This window comes from Protopterus annectens, chromosome 8.part1, assembly GCF_019279795.1.
Source record: "Protopterus annectens isolate FY-2018-M chromosome 8.part1, PAN1.0, whole genome shotgun sequence".
Lineage (NCBI taxonomy): Eukaryota > Metazoa > Chordata > Ceratodontiformes > Protopteridae > Protopterus > Protopterus annectens.
Genome location: NC_056742.1, coordinates 141,645,523 through 141,667,821, shown reverse-complemented (window position 1 = coordinate 141,667,821; position 22,299 = coordinate 141,645,523). Strand labels below are relative to the sequence as shown.

The window sequence follows — 22,299 nt, the reverse complement described above, 5'->3', positions numbered from 1 at the left end:
CAGAAGACAGCTTGATATGCAGCTAAATCCAAAAACTTGATGACCCAGCAAATAATCATACCAAAAACTTTATTGCAGAGAAAGAAAGTTAGTGCTTTCACAGTAATACCATACGGCTTCTTCAGACCACTGATCTGCACTTGCTGTAGTTAATGATGATTCACAGACATGCAAATTAGATGATAATGAGGTTTGTTCCCTGCTGCAGCTAATTTCTTTCTCAATTGCAAAATACCACACAGCAGAAGCAATGCCTTTTTTACCTCAGCCCTTAACAAGCCTTTAACACAAGAGGTGAGTTCTTTCTGAATCCTCGGGATTACATTTTGATTACTGCTTATTGAATATTCTTTGATACCTAGATAAAGTGTTCTTTAATAGCAAGTAGCATTATGGCTAACACAAATAAACCAGGACAGGTGAGGCAGCCTGTTTGGTTCCCTTAGTCTGATTTCCTGAGACTGAACTGAGCAAAGTTTAATGCAGATAACAGAATTATTATATATTCCTTTTATTATTTTAACAGCTAAAGGTGGACATTTATAATATTCCAGAACTAAGATAAATTTGAAACTATTAATTAATATTAACAGAGATAATTTAGGATCCATATTTAAAATGATTTCAGTTTTCAAGTGTCACATTTCATGGTTTCCTTGCTCTGTTTTAATATTGGAGTTTTAATTAAATATTCTTTTTTTTTCTCAAAACTTTTTTATTTTTCAAATACAGTTGAATAAATTCCATAGTATTTGTATATAACATCTTAAATAACTATGTTCATTATTTACATCAGCCTGACATTATAATAGAGTTCAATATATATAATTACTTTATAGATATAACAATCCAGTGATCAGAGTGCATCTGTTCAGTTATTGTAAAGTGTCAATCAATGATAAGACTTTTTTCCATGGGTTGTTAATAAATGGCTTAGGATGAATCCTTAATTCTTTAATTTTAATTTCCAAAAATGCTGTGGTCTTCAGTAGGCTGTAGAAGGCTTCCAAAGTTGGTATTGTGTTTGCATTTCATCTTCTTGTTATACAATTCCTTGAGATTGCAAGTATTGTCCAAACTAGATACATATTTTACTCATTCTAATGAGGACCTTCGTATACTTTTAATAATACTAGAGCTTTAGATAAGTTAAACAATTCATTAAATAAAGCTTGTAAAAACTTTTTAATACCATTCCAAAATGGCTTAATTTTAACTCAGTTGAAAACAATGTGATTCCAATCTACATTGTGTATTTGCCCGCACCTCCAACATATTCCCTTTGTGGAAGAATTAATTTTAGTAATTCTGTTTGGAGTTAAGAATGCTCTGTGCAAGGATTTCCAATTAAAAACTTTCCAGTATAGTGTAAAGGATGTATGTTTTACTGATAATAAAATATTTGATTTAATTTCTTCAGTTAGCTGTAATAGGTGTCCTTTTGTTATATAATTTCAATGTGAGGATTTGGGTGTTGTTTTATAATTTATCAATATCTTGTAAAATTTTGAAATACTATTTTCCATGTCATAATCATTATATATGATTTTATATAGGTATTTTGTAAGTTTGGGTATTTCTTTAAATGAAGAATTACTAATTATTCTGCATAAGTCTTGCAAATACGTCAGAATGCTTTGCATAGTTAGCCAATCTTGTGGAGTTTTGTATGTTGTTTCTGTTGTTTGCATATCCAGAATGTTTAGTTCTGTGATACATTGAAACCAACAAACAAATCCTTTCTGTTCCCAGGAATTAATTATTTCTCTGTATATTTTATGTGTATAGCTCTTTGTAACTATGAATGGTGTTAAAAGATCAAACCAGATTTTTAAATCTATATTTGCATTAATAATTTTCCTAAATGAGTCAATGTAATAATTAATCATGCAAGTTTTAGTGGGCTTGGTTATGTTATATTGCATACTAATACATAATATGTGCCGTGGCAGATTATTTTTATCTGTTATTTGAATTTTTTTTGTAAATCAAATTAATTTATTGATATTACATTTAGTAATACTTTCCAATTTGCAGAATAATTTGGACTTATCCAATCTGAGATTGTTTTAGATATTGATGCTTTTATATATGTTTCGATATCAGGAACGTTTAATCCTCCCTATTTCCATGGTCTGATATGATGTATTAAAGCTATTCTGTTTCTTTTAGGAAACCATAATTTTATTAGGCATGAGTTTATTTCTTTGAGTATATTCCTTTCTAGTAACAGTTATATTGCCAAATGTATATATAGAATCTTGGGTAGTAAAGCCATTTTTATTAACTGTAGTCTATCTTCAAATGTTAATATTATTTTGTTCCATTTTTCCACAGAGATATTGTGTAGTTTTTTTAGACTAATTCATTATTATCCTTGCATAATTCAATTCCTAGATATTTTAATGTAGATTCTTGTTTCCCTATAATGTAATTCCCCTTCATCTGCAATTCTATTTTTTATTTAAAAATAAAAATTTTGATTTATTTCTTCTAATATCTCTTTTGTATTGGATAATGTTAATAATATGTCATCAATAATATGTCATCAGCAAAGAGCATTACTTTAGAATTGCATTGTTCATAAACATCTACTCCTTTGATTTTTATATTGTTACATATTGAATCTGCCAATATTTCAATAGCCAGAGCTAATAGAATCGGTGACATGGGATATCCTTGTTTAGCACCCTTTGTTATATGTATAGATTCAGAGGTGAAAGGACCTAGCTTAACATATGCTAAATTATTTGTATATATATATTCTTTAGTAGATGAACAAAGGAAGGAGAAAATTCAAATAACACTAAAATTTTGCATAAGTAGTCGCAATTTAGGGAATCAAATGCTTTCTCTATATCTAAGCCAATTATGAGTGTTTCTTTATTTTCTTTATTAATATAATCTATAAGAGAAATTATTCTTTTAATATTGTCATTTGTGTGTCTATGATATATTAATCCAGTATGATCATTGTTTATTGTTTTGGATAGTGGTATTTTCATTCTGTTAGTTAATATTGTCAAACATATCTTATAGTCATTATTTAATAATGATATAGGTCTATATGAGGTACAGAGGTTTCGGGATTTGTTTTCCTTTAGGATTGGTGTGATTAAGGAATATCTCCAAGAGGGTGGTATTAAAGCTTGTCACTGAATTTCTAATAGAGTTTTATGGAAGAGGGATAGTATATTTGAAGGAAAAAATATATATTTCCATAATTATGCCATCTATACTTGGAGCTTTATTATTTTTACCCTCTTTTATTGTAACTGTAATTTCTTTGTAGAATATGGGTGCTTGCAGCTCTAGTTTTAATTTTTCTGGTATTTTTTTATATTAGAACATTTTTATCTAGATTTAATTGATCAATATGTATATTTTCTTTTTGGAAATGTTCCATATAGTGATTTCTATAGGCATCAAGAATGTCACCTCTATCCAAAACATTTTCCCTTTCTTTTCATGGAAGATACTTTTAATGTTATTAGCTTTTGAATGTATTTTGATTCTTGTGGATAAATTATGTAGATATTTGGGAGAAGTGGCCAAGGTATTAATTTTTAGTTTTTTTAAAGATAAACTAGTTTTATGTGTTAGAATGTAGTTGTATTTATTGTTTAATACTTCTACTTTCTTTTTCATCTTCAAATTATTTTGATTTTTTTCATCTTTTACTGACAAAAGTTTGGATTGTAGATCTAATCATTCAGAATCCCATTCCCTGATTTTTTATTCCAATTTAGGGTTTTACCATTTATGTAAGTTTTTAATGAGTCCCATATCATTACTGTATTTATCTCTGTGGTGTAATTAATATCTAAGAAGAACTGCAATTCAGTCAGTAACTAGGGTTTGAACTCTTTAATTTTAGTTATATATGCTGGAATTCTGGAGTTAAAGATTAATGGTTTGTACCCATTTTGAAGTTTTAGTATCAATGAATTGTGGTCTGAAAAGGGGCAGGGAATGATAGAGAAATTCATGATTTTAGAGTGCAAGTCATGGGCAGCAAATATTTTATCTATTCTAATGTGGGTATTAAATCTGTGATCTTGATGGGAAAACAACAAAGATTTATCTTCTTTAAGTTTGAAAGAATCTACAAGATGAAATGATTCTACCCACTTGTTTAAAGCCTCTGATAGAGCAGAAATATGCAGCAGTCTCTTATTTGTAGTTTCAGAAATATCAAATATACAGTTAACATCTCCTCCTAATGTTAAGTTGCCTTTATAATTATTGGAAATGAAATCCAAGTGTTTTTTAACAGTTCCTGATCCAATGCCCTAGAACCAGTATAGATTGGCTAGGGTCCATATTCTGTTATTATATTTAAATATTACTAATGCCATAAGGCCTTCTTTATCTTCATACTTATAAATGATTTCTGGGTTAATCACATTTGTTTTCCATAAAGTTGTTATTACTTTTGTCTTTGTCTTATAAGTGAATTGCGCCAATATCATATATTCCTTAGGATTCCATTTGTAATTGTCATTTGTTTTGAAATAAGTTTCTTGAAGGAAGACAATTTGTGCTTTGTTCAGTTTTAAATATTTCAGTAGATTTGATCTCTTGCTAGGATTGTTTAAGCCATTGGTATTTAAAGATAATAAAGTTAAATCCATCTTAGGTTATTTAGACTATGTATTTTTTTTTTATTGTGACTACTAAACATTTCCTCTGATAACTATAAAGTATATGTTTGAGCTTTTAAAGGAAATTATCAGTTTTGCACTTTGAGTGTTTACCAATAAAGTAATGTTTTGGTCAGGCATACTAAAATGTTTTTGTGAAACAACAAATTTAAATTAATAAATGTTAATAAAACTAAGATCCGCACTATCCATGGAATGAAAATCATTCCTAATCTGATGGATAAACTTAAATTCATCAGAGTATCACTCATACCTTGACAATCCAGAACATCTGAGCTCCATAAATTGAATTATCATATGGAGAATATTTGTAATAGAAATAATCAATATTTACATTATTTTGAATAGATATAGTACTATTGTAGATTAGACAGAATTCTTATTTAATATAAATGTCTACTTATTGTATAAACAATTAATATTTACATGAAAGATAGATGACAAGCAATTCAATCATAGTAAAGTAGGATGTATCATATATAAAACTTCAGTAAAAGATTATAGCACACAGTTATTTAACATATTCACCCTTATTGATGAAGTCTTTCAAAACTTATTACGTAATATAAATAGATGGTAATAATATTTATACCTAATGTTTATAATACAATGTATTTTACTGGATATATCAGAAGTTATATTTCATTGTTTAACAGCATTTAAGTAATCATTTTGTTGTTGCTAACTTACTTAATGCATCAACTTTGTTTTTTGTAAACATTGATGAAAGTTAGTGCATTTTAATTATCAGTGCATCCCTCTTCCCTCATTTTCTACACATAAGGATTTTCATAGCTGTCATTTCTTATTATAAAATGAGTGAAATTATAAGTTAAAAACAACAAATTCACTTATTGTGATTAATGATTACAAGTTCCCTTTCCATATTCATAAATTGCCATTTTATGGCATATACTAAAAGTTTTTCGATTTAAATGGCTTCATTCTATTTTCTGTAATCAGCAAAGGTTAAACTGAGTGACTATTATTAATTTAATACTATTTGTTCAGAAGGTGATTGTTACATTCTGTGACATTCCTAGTTCAGGCTTCTGTTGCTTCCCTTGAACAACTTTGTCAGTTTGATGTCGTGTATAAAACATTAGTTACCTTGATAACAGCTTAAGTGTTATGTATGGTCAAGATGTATTACAAAACCACAATTCAAGTTAAAGCAATTATATGGCTTGTTATGCACATTTACCTATATGAGAAAATCATCATGCTTCCCGTTGATGTTCAATATAGTATATGTCATTTATGACAAGTTAAAACAGTAGTGTTATTATACTCAAGCCCATGTTATTAAACTGTGTATTGTTGATTTAATACTATTTGTTCAGAGTATGATTGTTTCATTCTGTGACATTTCAAGTTCAGGCTTCTATTGTTCTCTTGAACAACTTTGTCAGTTTGATGTCATGTAAAAATAGTAGTTACCTTGGTAACCACTTAAGTATTATGTATGGTCATGATGGGTTGCTAAAACTACAATTCAAGTTAAAGCAATTACATGGCTTGTTATGCATATTTATTTATATAAGAAAATCATCATGCTTCCCCTTGATGTTCAATGTAGTGTATGTCATTTATGACAAGTTAAGACAATAGTGTTATTATATACAAGCCCATGTTATTAAATCCTGTCTTTAATATCTAAATTCAGCAGACTGCTTCATCTTATATGGCGATTATATATTTTATGTCTAGATTTACTAAAGTCATATATTACATAACTACTGTGTGTGTGTGTGTGTGTGTGTGTGTGTGTGTGTGTGTGTGTGTGTGTGTGTGTGTGTGTGTTTATTAAGAATCAACTTAATGAGCTAAACGAAGTGTTGGGAGACCATCAATATTTGTACATGTGATTTAAAACAGACCTTTTATTTTATATATATATATATATATATATATATATATATATATATATATTTTTTTTTTTTTTTAAACCAAAAATGTCATTGCCAAGAATCATCTTGGAGGCTCCTCAGAGCTGTTAAGCATTATTGTCACTCTGTCTTTGTTACCATAGCAACCTGGGAGCATCTGTTTCTGTTACTGTGTCTGTGTACTGCATACCAGAGACTTGCGATGCACCTGAAGCAAAGCTTCACTTCACTGCAGCTTCAAGCCTAAATTCCCCCCCCCTTTCAGTGAGGCAGCAGCCAGGAAAAGAACAGAGGGCAAACAGATTAAAAAAAAAAAACTCCCAACAAGCCACCACAACAAGAGACAACACACTCCTCCAGCCCTCCCATCTTCCACTCAGCAGACGTACAAACAAACCATTCTCTACCAAAATATCCCCAATCACAGTTCTATCCACCCCCTTCCCTTGGATCCAGGTTAAAACACCAAATGTCTCTTCTTAATACACAAGCATCAGTAAACCTCGATCACAAGCCGCAACCCACAGCTTCCCGGCGATGAAAACGGCAACATATAACAGCTGCCAGACAAAGCTGCATCTAAATACACCATGTCAGACTTAATCAAACAGCACTCAAAGCTATGATACCTGCCATAATTGATATTAATATTTTTAGATAGACTAATAATGACGTGTACTAGCTGACAGACACAGCTGCATCCACGCACACCATATCAGGATTGATCAAACAGCACTCGTAGCTGTGATACCTGCCATAATTGATATTAACTATATTTAGACAGAATAATGATGACATTTGTACTAAAAGCTTGCTACTATTATTCAACCAGGATATACATGACATTTTTAAATCATACTTTAACTGAAGAAGGCATTAGTCTCCATGACAGCATTTATTTTTCAAAACACTCTACTATTACTGCTATTATATATGATGTTAATTTGTTACATTTGAGTCTGAATTCTGATGAATGGTACCTTGTTGAATCAGTTAATTAATTACTTAAATTATTATAAGTAAAAACAATGAAAAATTAACAAGAGAAGGATTCACTGAGTTCAAGTAGGGGTCTAGAAACTTCTATTTTTATAGTATATGTTGCTTTGTTTGGCTTATATATAATGTAAATAGTAACCCATCTTGACCTACCTTTGTTTGTGAAGAATTACTGGACTCTTTGAACATTCTGAATAAATCATTATTGTTTCTCAGTTTAAAAAACCCTCGTTTTTTAAAATAAAAACAGATGGCAAGTGATGTACCATATCAGTTGATACTTTGAGAGATGTAGTTGTAAGAGTTATTTTTTTTGGACAGCTATCTTGGAATCAGTTTTTTGCTTCTTCCTTCTAGCATCAATCCAATGATTTGTTTCTTTTATTCTTTTAAGAGTAGGGGCCATCCATTCCATTTATTCTGGGATAAGACACTATGTTGTTGTTTTTGATGAATACAGTAGCTTCTTCTAAGTCATTAAAGGTTCTCATCTCATTGGCAAAAAGTATTTTTATCTTGGCTGGAAAGGCCAGCCGTGCTTTAATGTTGTTTTATTTCAACAGTTTTATTATTGGCCAGACTTTTTTTCTTTTGTTCTAGTATTCTGGAAGAATAACCATTGTCAAACCTTATCAGGCTTTGATTGTATTTTAAGGGTGATTTTCTCCAAGCAGATTTTAATATTAGTTCCTTGTCCAGAAATGAAAGAAATGTTATAACCATGGATCTAGGTGGAGTATTTGTTGAGTTAGAAGCAGGTTTCCTCAGTGCTCTATGCACCCTTTCTATCCCAAATGAAAATACCTCTTTCAAATCTAAAAATTCAGGAATCCAGGTTGTTAAGAATGAAGTAATGTCTTCTTCAGTGTTTTCACTCCGATCAAAGATCCTTATGTTGTTTCTCCTTTCCCTGTTTTCTAAGTCATCTATTTTGTTAAGCAGCCATGTATTCTGTTTAAGCAGAAATTCATTTTGGAATTCTTCCTCTTTGAGTCTCCCTTCAATGTTATTTAGAGAAGTCTCTATATTTGTTATTTTTGCATGGTGTTGCTGTAATAGTTCCTTAAGAGTATCAGTCTGTTATTGAGAATTTAATTTGAGGTTTTCTAAGTCATTTTTAAAGCCATCCATCTTCAAAGATAGTTCCTGTAAGGTAGATGTCATCAATTGCAGTACTTTTTTTCAAAGCAGCTTCTGGATGAGAATTCCTTGAGTTGTTCATATTCAGTGACTCAATATATCTCCAAGTTACTTGACAGGAAAATATTTGTATATCTTCACCAAAATTGATATTTATGTAGTTTAGTAGTTTATCTATAGATTTCTGATGTTTTAAACTTGAAAATAATAACATGTTCCTATATTATTATACTAGTTTATGGACCTCTCAAAATTCACTGCTCTCAGTTAGTCATCTAGGCTCTGCCTCCTCTTAGTTAAATATTCTGATAAGAAAGCTCTTGTTTTTAAAGATATTATTATTCACCTTCAGTAGTTGCGCAACATTTTTTTCAGTCAAATGTGTATATTCCTGGCACTGGTCTGTTGATATCCAGAGTTGTGTGACTTTTCTTTTCTTAATTAATCCAGTGAGTTCGGTGTAAGCTACAACTTCAAACACTTCACATTATCCTCATAGGGACCTTGGTCAATGTTTTGCTATTAAAATAAAACTTTATGCAAACTGGGCCATGACTTAGTATTATAAATGTCATGAAAATTATTTTTATTTTTTAAAATATAGTCTCAATATCAGTTTCAACCAAATTATTTACTTATTAGCAATACCAATCACAGAGCTTTATTTAGCTTTACTTCTTCTGGCAAGCCTGTGTTAAGCCAAAGATTTTGCAAAGATTCTAAAATGGACTGCAATGAGAGATTATTGCAACTTACTGAGAAAAGATATCACAACAATGGAATTCACCACCACAGTAGCAAAAGTCAGAAAACCCAAAAAGTAATAAAAGTAGTCACAACGCAGCTTTATTGTTGTACCAGCACAACCCAAAACTCAACTCATCCAGTAACCACGTTTGTCTAGTAATAGACTTCTTCGGCCTGAGTAAGAGACAATCACTTGTCTTATTTATACAAGAACACAAAGCAATTAAGAAATTAATTAAACAATTATCCAATTATAAAATTCGTGCACAAACTTTACAAAATAACTAAAATGTTTACATAAAATTGTTCATTTTAAACTACATAAATGCAAAAAACAGGTTTGACTAACTTCAAAAACATATTTAAAACTGGCTCAATGCTTTAACTTTTTCCTTTTTAGGTAAATTTTACATTTTTCCTTATCATTGAGACCAGGATGATAACTTGCATTTAATTTTAATATCCAACAATATTCTTTCCAATCCATATTGAAGTATATTAAGAATAAAATAAGCTTTGTACATTTATAAGAAGGAGATGCAAAATAATACTTTTTTGGGAATATAGTAGTATGTACCCCATGCATATGAAATATAATATAGTTAAAGGACGGTTAAAAAGGACTAGTGATTTAACAGACTGTGATAAATTATTTCTCAAGGAAAGTAAAGTATTGTGTGACAAATTTTTAGTTAGAGGTTACCTTGAAAGTTTAGTTAATGTAAAAATGGGGGAGATTAAGCAAAATAGACAAAGAAGTAATATGTATAGTAGAGCTTCTAGTTTTGTTGCTAAAAATGCAACTAAAAAGAATATGGAATAGGGATGGTTGTCCCATATTCTATAGATGGTAGACAAATTAAGAAATTGTTTGAGGAGAATTGGAAAATTTTAAGCAGCTTCTCAGAGGTTAGGAGAGTAGTAGGAGATGTTCCTATTTTTGTCAGCAAAAAAGGTAAAAGTTTTAAAAATATTCTCCAAGATAAGGTTAAATACCTCAGGAAAAATAAAAGAATTGTATGGAAGTGCTTAAATTGTAGTTACTGCAGACAATTATATAAAACTTTGACTGAAATTTGTATTAACAATATAAAGGTAAAAGTGCAAAGTACAAATGTTTGCAGATGCAAGTTTGTGGTTTGTCTATTTGTTCTCACTGTACTTCATATTATATACGTAGAGCTACCATGAAATTGTATAGAAGAATACAAGATCATTTATATGCTGTTCAGAAGGGTGACAAAACAAATGCATCGGGGAAGCATTATAACACAATTGAATGTGAAGGGTCACTTAGATTCTTGGTGTTGGATAAAATGTTTAATGCTGAAAACAAATCAGAAGCAAAGGAAGAATTGGACTGGAAAGAATATTGTTGGATATTAAAATTAAATGCAAGTTGTCCTCCTGGTCTCAATGATAAGGACAATTTTAAAATGTACCTAAGAAGGGAAAAGTTAAAGCACTGAGACAGCTTTAAATATGTTTTTGAAGTTAATCAAAGCTGTTTTTTGTATTTATATAGTTTAAAATTAGCATATTTAGATAAAAAGTTTAGTTTTTTTTGTAAAGTTTGTGCAGGAATTTTATAATAATTGGATAAGTGTTTAATTGCTTAATTGTTTGTGTTCTTGTATAAATAATACAAGTGATTGTCTCTTATTCAGTCTGAAGAAGTATATTACTAGATAAAAGTGCTTATTGGCTGAGTTGAGTTTTGTGTTATGCTGGTACAACAGTAAAGCTCTGTTGTGACTACTTTTATTACTTTTTGACTTTGCTGAGAAAATATGACAGGAGTTAGAAACAGAATGTTTAGAGAGTCTTAAAATTTATTTGAACTCTTGAAGATATGTTTGTGTTAAAATAATGCTATTTTTAATAAATTATGATGAGCAAGCTAATAAATATGCTAATCAAGTAAAGTCTTCTATTGTCCTAATACAAATAGTTTTCAAAGTTAACACATATAACACTGTAAACTAATATAACTGTGAATTTTACTTGGTATGTTTTTTTTTTCCCCAGAAACAGATGATAGGGTTTTTAGGAGGTAGGTTTGTCATAATGGTTAATGGCTTCACCTTATTGACAGAAAGTGCAGGGTTTGATTTTTACCTCTAGTTACTGATGGCCCTGTAAGGCAGTTAGCTACCTATAAACCTATGGACAAATATGATACCCACCTGTTAGAAGGTAAATGCTTATATGTAGCTATTCTAAAAGTGTCACAATAGGTAATAAAACAAAGATAAACACAGAACATACTGTTTTACTTAGATTGTTACACTGTACAAATACAAAAAAATAAAAAAATTAAAAAAACAGAATTTGAACATGACAAAAACTTGAATTTATATACATTTTTAAGAGGCATTTTGACTTTTTTCAGAAAGAAATGATGGAGTTTTCAGAAATGATTAACACAGTGCTTAATACAATTTTGTATTTTTTAAACTTTCTTAATTTCATGGAGTGGGGCAACAAATAGCATTTATACAGTGGAGAGGTTTCTGAATGCCACCAGTCTCTTCCAGTTGTCATTTATACATGATTCTCTAAGAAACTGTAATTCCAATTAATTTTCTCAGTCTTATTGATAATATCATCTTGGTTCGTAATAAATGCATTATCGCAGATATTAAATGCATTTTCTCCTGGTGAAAGGAAGTCACTGACTCTTGCGAGAAACAGTAGATGAGATTGATACCTTTTCTCAATACCTTATTTATTAACATCAAATAACCAGTACAAAAATCAAAGTAAAACTCCCAAAATCTTAAAACAACTACAAATAGCAAAAAACTGTAACATAATAAATCATTAACCATCCCATGTTCGACATCAGTTAAAATGTATGACATCCAATTGCTACAATCTGTCCAGTCTGAAATAGTCAAATGAAAGCAGTGCTCTGTAATACAAACAGTATAGCTAAAATGTTTTCATCGTATCACGTGTAAATGTTCTACTGCCATGCTATTTAATCAGGTAAGGCTCCATTGTAAACTTTCGGATACTGGGGCAATCTACATACCTGAAAACTGTGATATAACTGTAAGAAGTAACATCTATTAATGCGGAATAGTCATCATGAATCATACTTGACTTAGTGTGTCAGTGTTCTGAAACCACAGTAGCCATTTGTTAATAAACGTTTGCCTATAAAATATTTGTCAAGCCTTGTTATCTTGCTGTGCCTGATCAGTGACACCATAGTTATTCTCTCACTGATGCAGGGTTATACTCTGATGTGTTCTTTACTAACAAAGCAATTAAAAACATTAATCTCATTTTATCCTGCTCATAACTTTAGTGCACAGCTTAAAACAAGAACTCCACTTTATTCACACTGTTCCAATATAAATATTAGAGAGACACAAATATTATCTAGTAACAATACTTACAAACAAACCTAAGGGTACATATCTCTGTGTTTTCATCAGCAGTACATGTACATGAATAGAGCCCCTCCCTGTTAAATCTTATTCATCTTAATAAAAATTCCTGAGCACAACAAATATACATATATACCTGCACAGACACATGACTGGTATATGTAGGCATATAAATTGTCATGCGCTGGCTTTTATGATGGGGAAAACCAAAAAAGGAACCAGTCAAAGAATTTAGCGTTGTCGCCTCACAGTAAGACGCTGTCCGGTTCGATTCTCAGCTAGAGCGTCTTCTGCGTGGAGACATGTGTGAATGGGCGTACTTTCATTGAAGGTTGTGCGTCAGGCCTGGCAAGCCGGTATGTAAAAATCAACTGCCAATCATTAGCAGACCGGAGTTCCGCTGTGGTGACCCCTAACCGGGAAAAGCTGAAAGACACAAACAAACATTTAAAGGTGAAAGGCTCATCTAATGCTTTGCATGAACATGCTATAGAATGTTCTAATTAAAAAAATGTATTTGTATTGTAGATCATGTGGAAACAAGTAATTAAAGGAAAATATATAGGTAGTACTTTAGAAGTTTTAGAATGTTGCTGGCAGATTAGTCACTGTGACTAAATGAGTGCATAAATGTAAAATGTTATTTAACATATCCAGTACAGAGTTATGGTAATTCCTTCAAGTGTTGGTACAAAAGCAATAAACTGTGTGAATGAAGTGTCATCCTCATGTATTATTGCATTGTATATTGAAGTTTTGGTCTTTAGTTTGCTTTTTTTACACTATCTGTTAATTTCTTGTATGCATTTCAAAACCCTTCAGAAGTATAAACTCCCAAAAATAATGCTGGAATCAAATTTCACTTCTTACAAAAAATATCAATAAACATCTCTGGGAGTCATCTCTGTACTGCAGTAGTTGTGAAATCCAAGAATGCATGTGTCTGAGGTAGCCAGTCATTTTTATCACACCACCCGCACAATCTATGTAAAGAAGCCTGACTGGATAAATAATGTAAACCCAAAGGGATAGCTGACGGCTGAGAAAGATAAAGTGGATTTGTGTTATGTGCATTATGATTCCTGCAGAAATTATTCTTTACTGATGTAACTGCTGTTATGATATGTTTATATGCGTGTAATTTGCAGTTTAGAAGAATGTTATATGTTGTTTTGGTAAGAACCAAAGACTATATAAAGCAACATGTAATTGCACAGCTCTGCTGTAGTGAAGTGAACTGCATAATGAAAAGTTTGACTTGGCATGACTACAGTGCTACATGAAATATGCGATTTTCCCTACTGTTTGACAAGCCCTATTTGTCCACAGCCACCATTGAAAAAATACATCTTTACCAACCTTATTTCTTGCTCATAACAAGCTAAAAACAGTGCTATCTCTGATGTGTACCCATCTTACTGTTAAGTATGTGAACTCACAGGAGTCTGTTTGTACTGTATGTTCAGTGCAGTTTAGCCTCACACCTTTGGGTGTACAAGAAAATGTTCTGCAGAAAAATACATGTTTGTTGAGTATCACAGCACTGATTCTTTCATGAGTCAGTGTGTTCATGACAAGCATTCAGTAAAACAGTGCTCATATTATTATTTGCCAACAAACTATCCATATTTAATATCATAAATACATTTGTGACAACTCACTTTGTGAGAATGTCACTGAACATGTTAGCTTTCTTTTTTTCTGAATTATTTTTATTAAAAAAGCAGTATTACAAAAAAATTAACTTTAGAATATAGTACAGTGCAGAAGTATCATAAATCACAATTTTAAAGTACAAATACAATTGTAACTATTTACAATATATAAAAAAGCCTGAGACTAACAAAGTAGTACTTGAATAAAACAATTTTTCAACTGTTCAAATAATTAAAAAGATGAAGATAACGATTCCATAAGGGCCAAAACCTTCATCCAATGATTATTCTTTAGTTTGTTTGGATAAATTCTCCCTTCTTTTACCTTGATTTCTTTAGTGCAACTTCCTTTAGAAGAGAAAGAAAGTCTTCAAAGTTCCTTTCTGAAGAAGATTCCCAGTTTCTATTAATAGTTTTACTGGCCACAGTAAGGATAATCCAAGTTAGATAAGAAAAGTCTTTGTGTTTGTCTATACCTAGAATATTAAAGAGAAACATTTCTTTTGTCAGAATAAATGAATCATTCCATAATGCTTTAAAAAAATCTTGTACTTTTCCTCAGAAATTCTCAATCGTGTGACCATCAAAAAGCATATGTGACCAATTAGCTTTAATTTGTTTATTATATCTCCAAAAACTAGAAACATTATCTTTTGTCATTTTAGCAACCCTGTCAGGTGCTATAAATCTAAATAATTTTTCCAGGTAAATATACTCCAAAAAAGAGCCCAAGATGTATTTTTAATGGAGGAGAGAAGTTGATTTTTATTTTGATCAGTGAAGGCTGTAGAAAATTATTTAAAAAAAAAGTTCAAAAATTCTTATCTAAGTTTAAATAATCCTTGGCTAACATTTGATATATTTTCGAAATTACATTATTAAATTCTCTATGTTTATAAGTAATTTCAAATAACATCAATATCCATTCAAGAATTTCACCTAAATCAGTTTTAGATAAGAAAGGAAACTTAATTTGAAATGATGTTAAAACTTATTGTACATAATTTTATTTCATTACTGCTTATATTAAATTATAAACAGATCATTTCAGCAGATTTATATGTCAGTCCTTCAAAACATTGGTACCCATAATAAAGATAGTTATTACTCCAAGAGATAAAAATATGAGGAGATAGTTTATTTATAAAACTTTTAATTAATGAAAAGGGAATTAAAGATTCAAACCATAATCTGTGATTTCAATTAGTTTTATTCTTTTAAAAGACTTTTAAGATTGAATTTAAGTAAGTTTAATAAGATGTAGCATTGGGGTCTATATCATATTATCAAAGAGGCATTACAGCAAATCCCTCTTCATTGACACTAAAAGAGCGAACTGCAAATTATGCAAACAGCTGAATCAGCGATTTTATTTCCTCACCAAAAAAAATTGCTTGGCCATCAGTGTAAATTTGCCCCTTTCCCCACTGTAGTGCAATCTTGGAGTTGGTATATTTAGTTAGGGAGGTGTGGGGGTATTTTGTTTCTGGCCAGATCAGTGATTTTTTTCCTTGGGAAAAAAAATCATTGATTCGGCCATTTGCGTAATTTGCAATTCGCTCTTTTAGTGTCATTCACTGTAATGCCTCTTCAATAATTTAATACAGACCTGTAGTATTTGTAGACACTTGGATATATTTACAGACAAATATCCAGAATGGATTATATAATTTGGTATTTATTGAGTGAAAAAGAGTTTAGCTGATTGACATTTAGTAACCATAGATGTAAAATTTTCCATTTAGAGAACATGTTAACTTTCAGAACACAATTAACTGTGCTTTTTATTATAGAAACTGTGTAGTTTTTCACATGGATAAATATAACTTCTAGAATGTAAGCAACAGAAAAAAACATCTGGCTCTGTTATTTCATTGCAAAGCTGTTGAACAGAAAATCATATGCTCATTTTTTTGTATAAGAGAGGTTTAACTATTGATGTATAATGTGCACTTATTTATTTGTTTACTGTAGGAAATAGGAGCTTCAAAGGATGAACTTTCTTTTGAGCACTTTCATATGTTCTACAAGAAACTGATGTTTGACCAACAGAAGCAAGTAAGTCTTTTTTTAAATAACATAAATTCAGCAGCTTAGTGTTTATGCTTATTTTTCCCTAGAAGCCTCTCTCTCCTTCAGTTGATCAACTGCTAATTAATTTCAAACTACCAGCGTCCTTATCCCCTAGAACCACCCTACCTGTACCCCTTATATCTGATACCATATTAACAGATAGATTCATTAATTTTTCTCAAAAAAATACATTTTCATTTTGGTTAGATGAAGTATTGGATTTGTGTCCATGATTTGCCATGTAAAAGCCCCCTTCAAAAAAGCTGTTTTTATTTTGTATGCTCTGAGGATAATCATAGGAGCATGCACTGACAGCTGTCAACTTTTTGTTATTCAAATTAATGCATCACCATTTTGTCCATCAATATTACAGCTGTTTATTTTAAAGTATATATATATATATATATATATATATATATATATATATATATATATATATATATATATATGTGTGTGTGTGTGTGTGTGTTTGTATGCACGCATGCACACACTATAATTCTGCATATATTGTCCAGGTGTGATTTTTTTTTAGCCAAACAAATTGAAGAAAGTGAAATAGTTACTTCCCATCCTGCCACCCCATGCAGAGGACAGGGTGACATGCAGACAAACATTTGAGAGTAGCCAGATTACTAGAAAGGAACTGATAATATAAAAATTAGTAGGAAAAAGAATAATTAAATATTGTGTCTGTGTTTAATCTGCCATTTACTTTGACTGTACAAAGTGGCAAATATTTTGACAGATTTTAGTTTATTATTAATCATTATGTGCAATTCTGAGACTCTGCTTCTTTACTCTATTTATTCAGCAAACTGCATATTTTATTTGCCATAACCACAAAATGATAAAAATAAACATGATAACAAAGAGATTATCAGCTAACCAGAGACTATATACTATTGCAACAGCTGGAAGACAGATCATGGCCATGGAACAAAAGGGGAATAAATCGACTATATGAGACAGGAGTCCCCGTGGACTATGATGTTTGCAGATGACATTGTGACCTGTAGTGAGAGTAGGGAACAGGTGGAGGAGATCCTGGAGAGATGGAGATATGCTCTAGAGAGAAGAGGAATGAAGGTCAGCAAGAGTAAGACAGAATATATGTGTGTGAATGAGAGGAAGGATAGAGGAATGGTGAGGATGCAAGGAGTAGAGGTGGTGAAGGTGGATGAGTTTAAATACTTGTGATCAGTAGTTCAGAGTAATGGTGATTGTGGAAGAGAGGTGAAGAAGAAAGTACAGGCAGGATGGAGTGGGTGGAGAAGAGTGTCAGGATTGATTTGTGACAGACGAGTACCAGTAAGAGTGAAAGGGAAGGCCTACAAGAGGGTAGTGAGACCAGCTATGTTATATGGGTTGGAGGCTGTGACATTGACAAAAAGGCAGGAGTCAGAGCTGGACGTGGCAGAGTTAAAGATGTTAAGATTTGCACTGGGTGTGATGAGGGTGGACAGGATTAGGAATAAGTACATTAGATGGTCAGCCCAGGTTGGAAGGTTTGGAGACAAAGCCAGAGAGGCAAGATTACGTTGGTTTGGACATGTGCTGATGAGGGATGCTGAGTATATTGGGAAAAAGATGCTAAGGATGAAGCTACCAGGTAACAGGAAAAGAGGAAGGCCTAAGATAAGGTTTATGGATGTGGTGAGAGAGGACATGCAGGCAGTTGGTGTGAAAGAGCATGATGCAGAGGACAGGAAAAAATGGAAACAGATGATCCACTGTGGCGACCCCTAACGGGAACAGCCGAAAGAAGATGATGATGATGAGACACAACTTTCAGAAGAATTAGCATGAGCTAACAATTAGTAGTTCTGGAAGGAGAAAGCAGAGTACAAGGCCTGAGATCACTGTAAAATAAGTCCAATTAACCATACAAATAGTAAGTCTAAGAAAAAGAGGAGTCTTGTCATATAGGGAGATAAAGGGGAGCCTAATGAGTGACAGTATAAAAAGTCAGCAGCTATAAAAAAAAACTAATAATAATACCACATTGGAAGACATAAAAGGGGTCCAAATAGAAGAGGTACTACTGCCTGAAGACAAAGATGGACAAATAACTTGCTTGCCTGTGCTTGAAGGATAAGATTTTCTTTTTTTTTCCACAAAAAATCTTTACCAGAAATTTTAAGTAGGATACCAAACAAATTAGTAAACAAATGTCAAAATCATTAGTAATGCCTCAAATAACGCAACACATAATACTATGCAGAATGGAAATAAGACTGCCTAAATATTATTTATCCATATTAAACCAAATCTAGAATCTACTTAATTCAAAATTCACCTTTAACCATAATTATGACTGTAAAATATCTGTTTCCATCAAAATGTTGATAGCTTCTCAATCTGATAAAGCTATTTCAAAATCATATAAACTAATATTAAATGTCAAATAAAAAATACATATAAACATTTTGGTCAGCACACAAGCAACTTATTGACAAAGAGCCATAAAGCTTTCTAATGTTAAGTGTGGTTCAGGTTAGCTGGAAGACCACTGTTTAATAATATATCCTTCCTTCAAGGAGTGTAGAAGGAATACTGAAATCTACAGTATGAGGTTTCTGTATACAGGATGAGTTGGGGACAATTACATTGCAAGCTGTAAAAAATCAAGATGAAATAGATGAAGAGGCTGCATCTATTTGAGAAATACTCAGAGGAAAATTAATGTTGTTTTTCTACCAGGAAAAGCCTGGGTTAAGAAGTTACTGAATGAAAATCTAAGAGACTATGAGCATTTCAAGTGATTGTGCTAAAGTAAACTTGTCTGATCGGTCATGATGCTGATTGTGATGGCAATACAAGTATTGACATTTGATCTGACTGCTGATGAATTTAATGACGACAAAGCACTTTCCTTAAGCCAAAGCACAAATAACTTGTACCTTTATAATTTTGTTTGACCCTTGACCTCCAATCCTACCATTCACACATCAACACAGCCCAGTAGATGGTTATACAAGTTCACAGTGACATCTATGTCTACTCATACCACTTTTAAAAGTAAAAGAAGTTCAGCAGAAGTCACATCTATAGCAGCAGCCATCAAATTTCTGAAGAAAATGTTTGAACTGGCAGAAAGAGTAACGCAAACAGGAAAGATGCAAAATGCATAAGGGCTCTTCAGAGGTGTTAACAGGTGGCCTTTTATTGTCTTCTATTATGTTATACTCTGATTTCACATCTATAAAGGAAATGAGACTGCCAAAATACCAGGTACATAACAGAAGTTATGTCTCATTGGGGTGCCATGCAACATGTCTGATTATTTCAAAGAGTTCAGTGTAGATGAAATACTTATCACCAATTTCTGGACCACTAAGCACACTAAGGACTGTCTACCCTTTATATCAGACCACCTTAATTATCTACAGCAGTTTCCATGCCACTAATCATACCTCAGAATTCTGATTGTGATGGGGTACTGTCAGCACCCTACCAGCTTGAACATCTACCATATGTGACCGAGAACAATAACCGAATCTACTATTCCTTCCCTCTGGAAGGTCTCCCACATCATTCCTCTGCATAAAGGAGGAAACACTAATGAGCTTACGAATTTCCATCCCATAGCCCTTCTATCACCTCTATCTAAAATTATGGAATGTTATATACACCAACAACTTTTAAATCATATCTTACATAATAGCCTACTAGCAGACTCCCAACATGGCTTTAGACATTTCCATAGCGCTTCCACTGCTCTTCTCTCCTTCACAGACAATATCAACAAAAATTGCAATAACAACCTTTTCTCCTCTGCTTTATTTCTCGACCTCTCTAAAGCCTTTGATATGGTGAACCATCAACTTCTGCTAGACACTTTGAAATCTCTCTCACTTAACTCTATGGCATTGCACTGGTTTGACTCTTACCTGAAAGATAGAAAACAAGCTGTGCTTTGGGCCAGCCATCTATCCTCTCAGCTCCCAGTCACTATCGGTGTCCCTCAAGGATCCATCCTAGGTCCCCTTCTTTTCTCCATATTTATCAATAACCTATCTATTTCACTCCCAACATCCACATGTATTCAGTATGCAGATGATTCAACTCTCATCTGTTCTGCTGGATCTCCAGCTGAACTCCATTCTTCCACCCAAAAAGTCTTTACAGCAGCAGAAAAATGGTTCCAACATATCTGTCTCCTCCTCATTCCCAAAAAAAAACAAATGATTACTTTTCTCACCTACCCTTAAGTCTGCCCCCTTCTCCTTCTCTATTGTGTCTGACAATGGCACTATCATTACACCTGATTATTCCACTAAACTACTAGGCTTTACAATACATAATCAACTGAACTTTGATTGCCACATCGACCTAACCATCAAAGCTGTAAATAAAAAGATAGGTGCCCTCTATAGACTTAAGCCCTTTCTTACACCAACTAGCAGGGTGTCTCTAGCCCAAACTCATCTCATCTCTACATTATTGTATGCCTCCCCATCCTTTATCAACCTTTCAAAATCAAACCTTCAGAAACTTGCCACAACCTACCATAGCATTGTCAGATTTGCCACAGGTTCCCCATTTTGTACACATCATTGTGTTAATCTCAAAAAACTTGGCTGGCTTGAACTTCAAAATCTGATTCTCCTCCACCAGTTAGTTATCACCTATAAAATTCTCCATTACCCTAATAATACACCAATACTTAATAACCTTGTCACCCCTTACAGGAATCTTACTTCCCTCCGCTCAGCAAACAAACTGCTAGTTACTACTCTCAAATCACACAATAAAGCTGGTGACTCCTTGTTTACAAATGTTGTTGGCTCTTACTGGAATAAACTTCCCATAGAACTGACCTCCCTAGGCTCATCAAAACTTTTCAAGAAACAACTAAGGTACCATTTCAAATCCAACTGGCTATGCCCTTGCTCTAATCCTGACTGACTTCAGTACCCAACTCTCTTTACAGCTCTCTCCATTACTTCTCTACTTGTCTCTACTACTTGTATCACTCCTCCTCTGTAGCTCACCTTATATCCACTTCAATATTACTTTTCCTATAACGTCTCTTCTCTTTACTCAATACACCTCTGCATCCTGTCATCTACCCTCTCACTTAAACCTACACATTGCTCCCTGCTGTGCAATTCTATTTCTTAAAACTGGTGCCCTGGCACAAATGTATTATCATAACTGTTAATACTATATAGTATAGACCTTTGTGTGTGCTACCTCTTTCTTTCTTTTCAAAATTACTACTCCTGCTTTTGCTAATAATATGGGATTAGGAATCTACACAGTATTTAGTATTTTAAGTATTTTACATTTCTGTAAAAATGATGTAATTTAAGAACTGTACATTTCTGTAAAAATGCTTCTGTATTGTTAATATCCTACATTCAATTAGTTCTTTGATCCTTATAAGCTGTATCTTACAGTGATGTATTTTATCTAATGTACCAGTATGTAGTGGAGCTTTTCTCCTTGGGCCTCTGCTGAAAATGGACATGTATCCAGCCAGACTAGCCCGGTCAACAAATCACAAATGTATTATCATAACTGTTAATACTATATAGTATAGACCTTTGTGTGTGCTACCTCTTTCTTTCTTTTCAAAATTACTACTCCTGCTTTTGCTAATAATATGGGATTAGGAATCTACACAGTATTTAGTATTTTAAGTATTTTACATTTCTGTAAAAATGATGTAATTTAAGAACTGTACATTTCTGTAAAAATGCTTCTGTATTGTTAATATCCTACATTCAAT

The 22,299-nt window shown here is 32.3% G+C and overlaps 1 protein-coding gene across 2 annotated transcripts in view; it reads left to right on the top strand.

Annotated features, from left to right (window-relative positions):
* Positions 1-22,299, top strand: part of PLCG2 (phospholipase C gamma 2) — a 1,878,649-nt gene that overhangs the window by 1,109,685 nt on the left and 746,665 nt on the right. For both annotated transcript variants that reach the window (XM_044081788.1, XM_044081789.1), the window contains exon 8: positions 16,467-16,550. In XM_044081788.1, the coding sequence (XP_043937723.1) occupies positions 16,467-16,550 (84 nt within the window). The remainder of the gene's footprint in view (positions 1-16,466; positions 16,551-22,299) is intronic.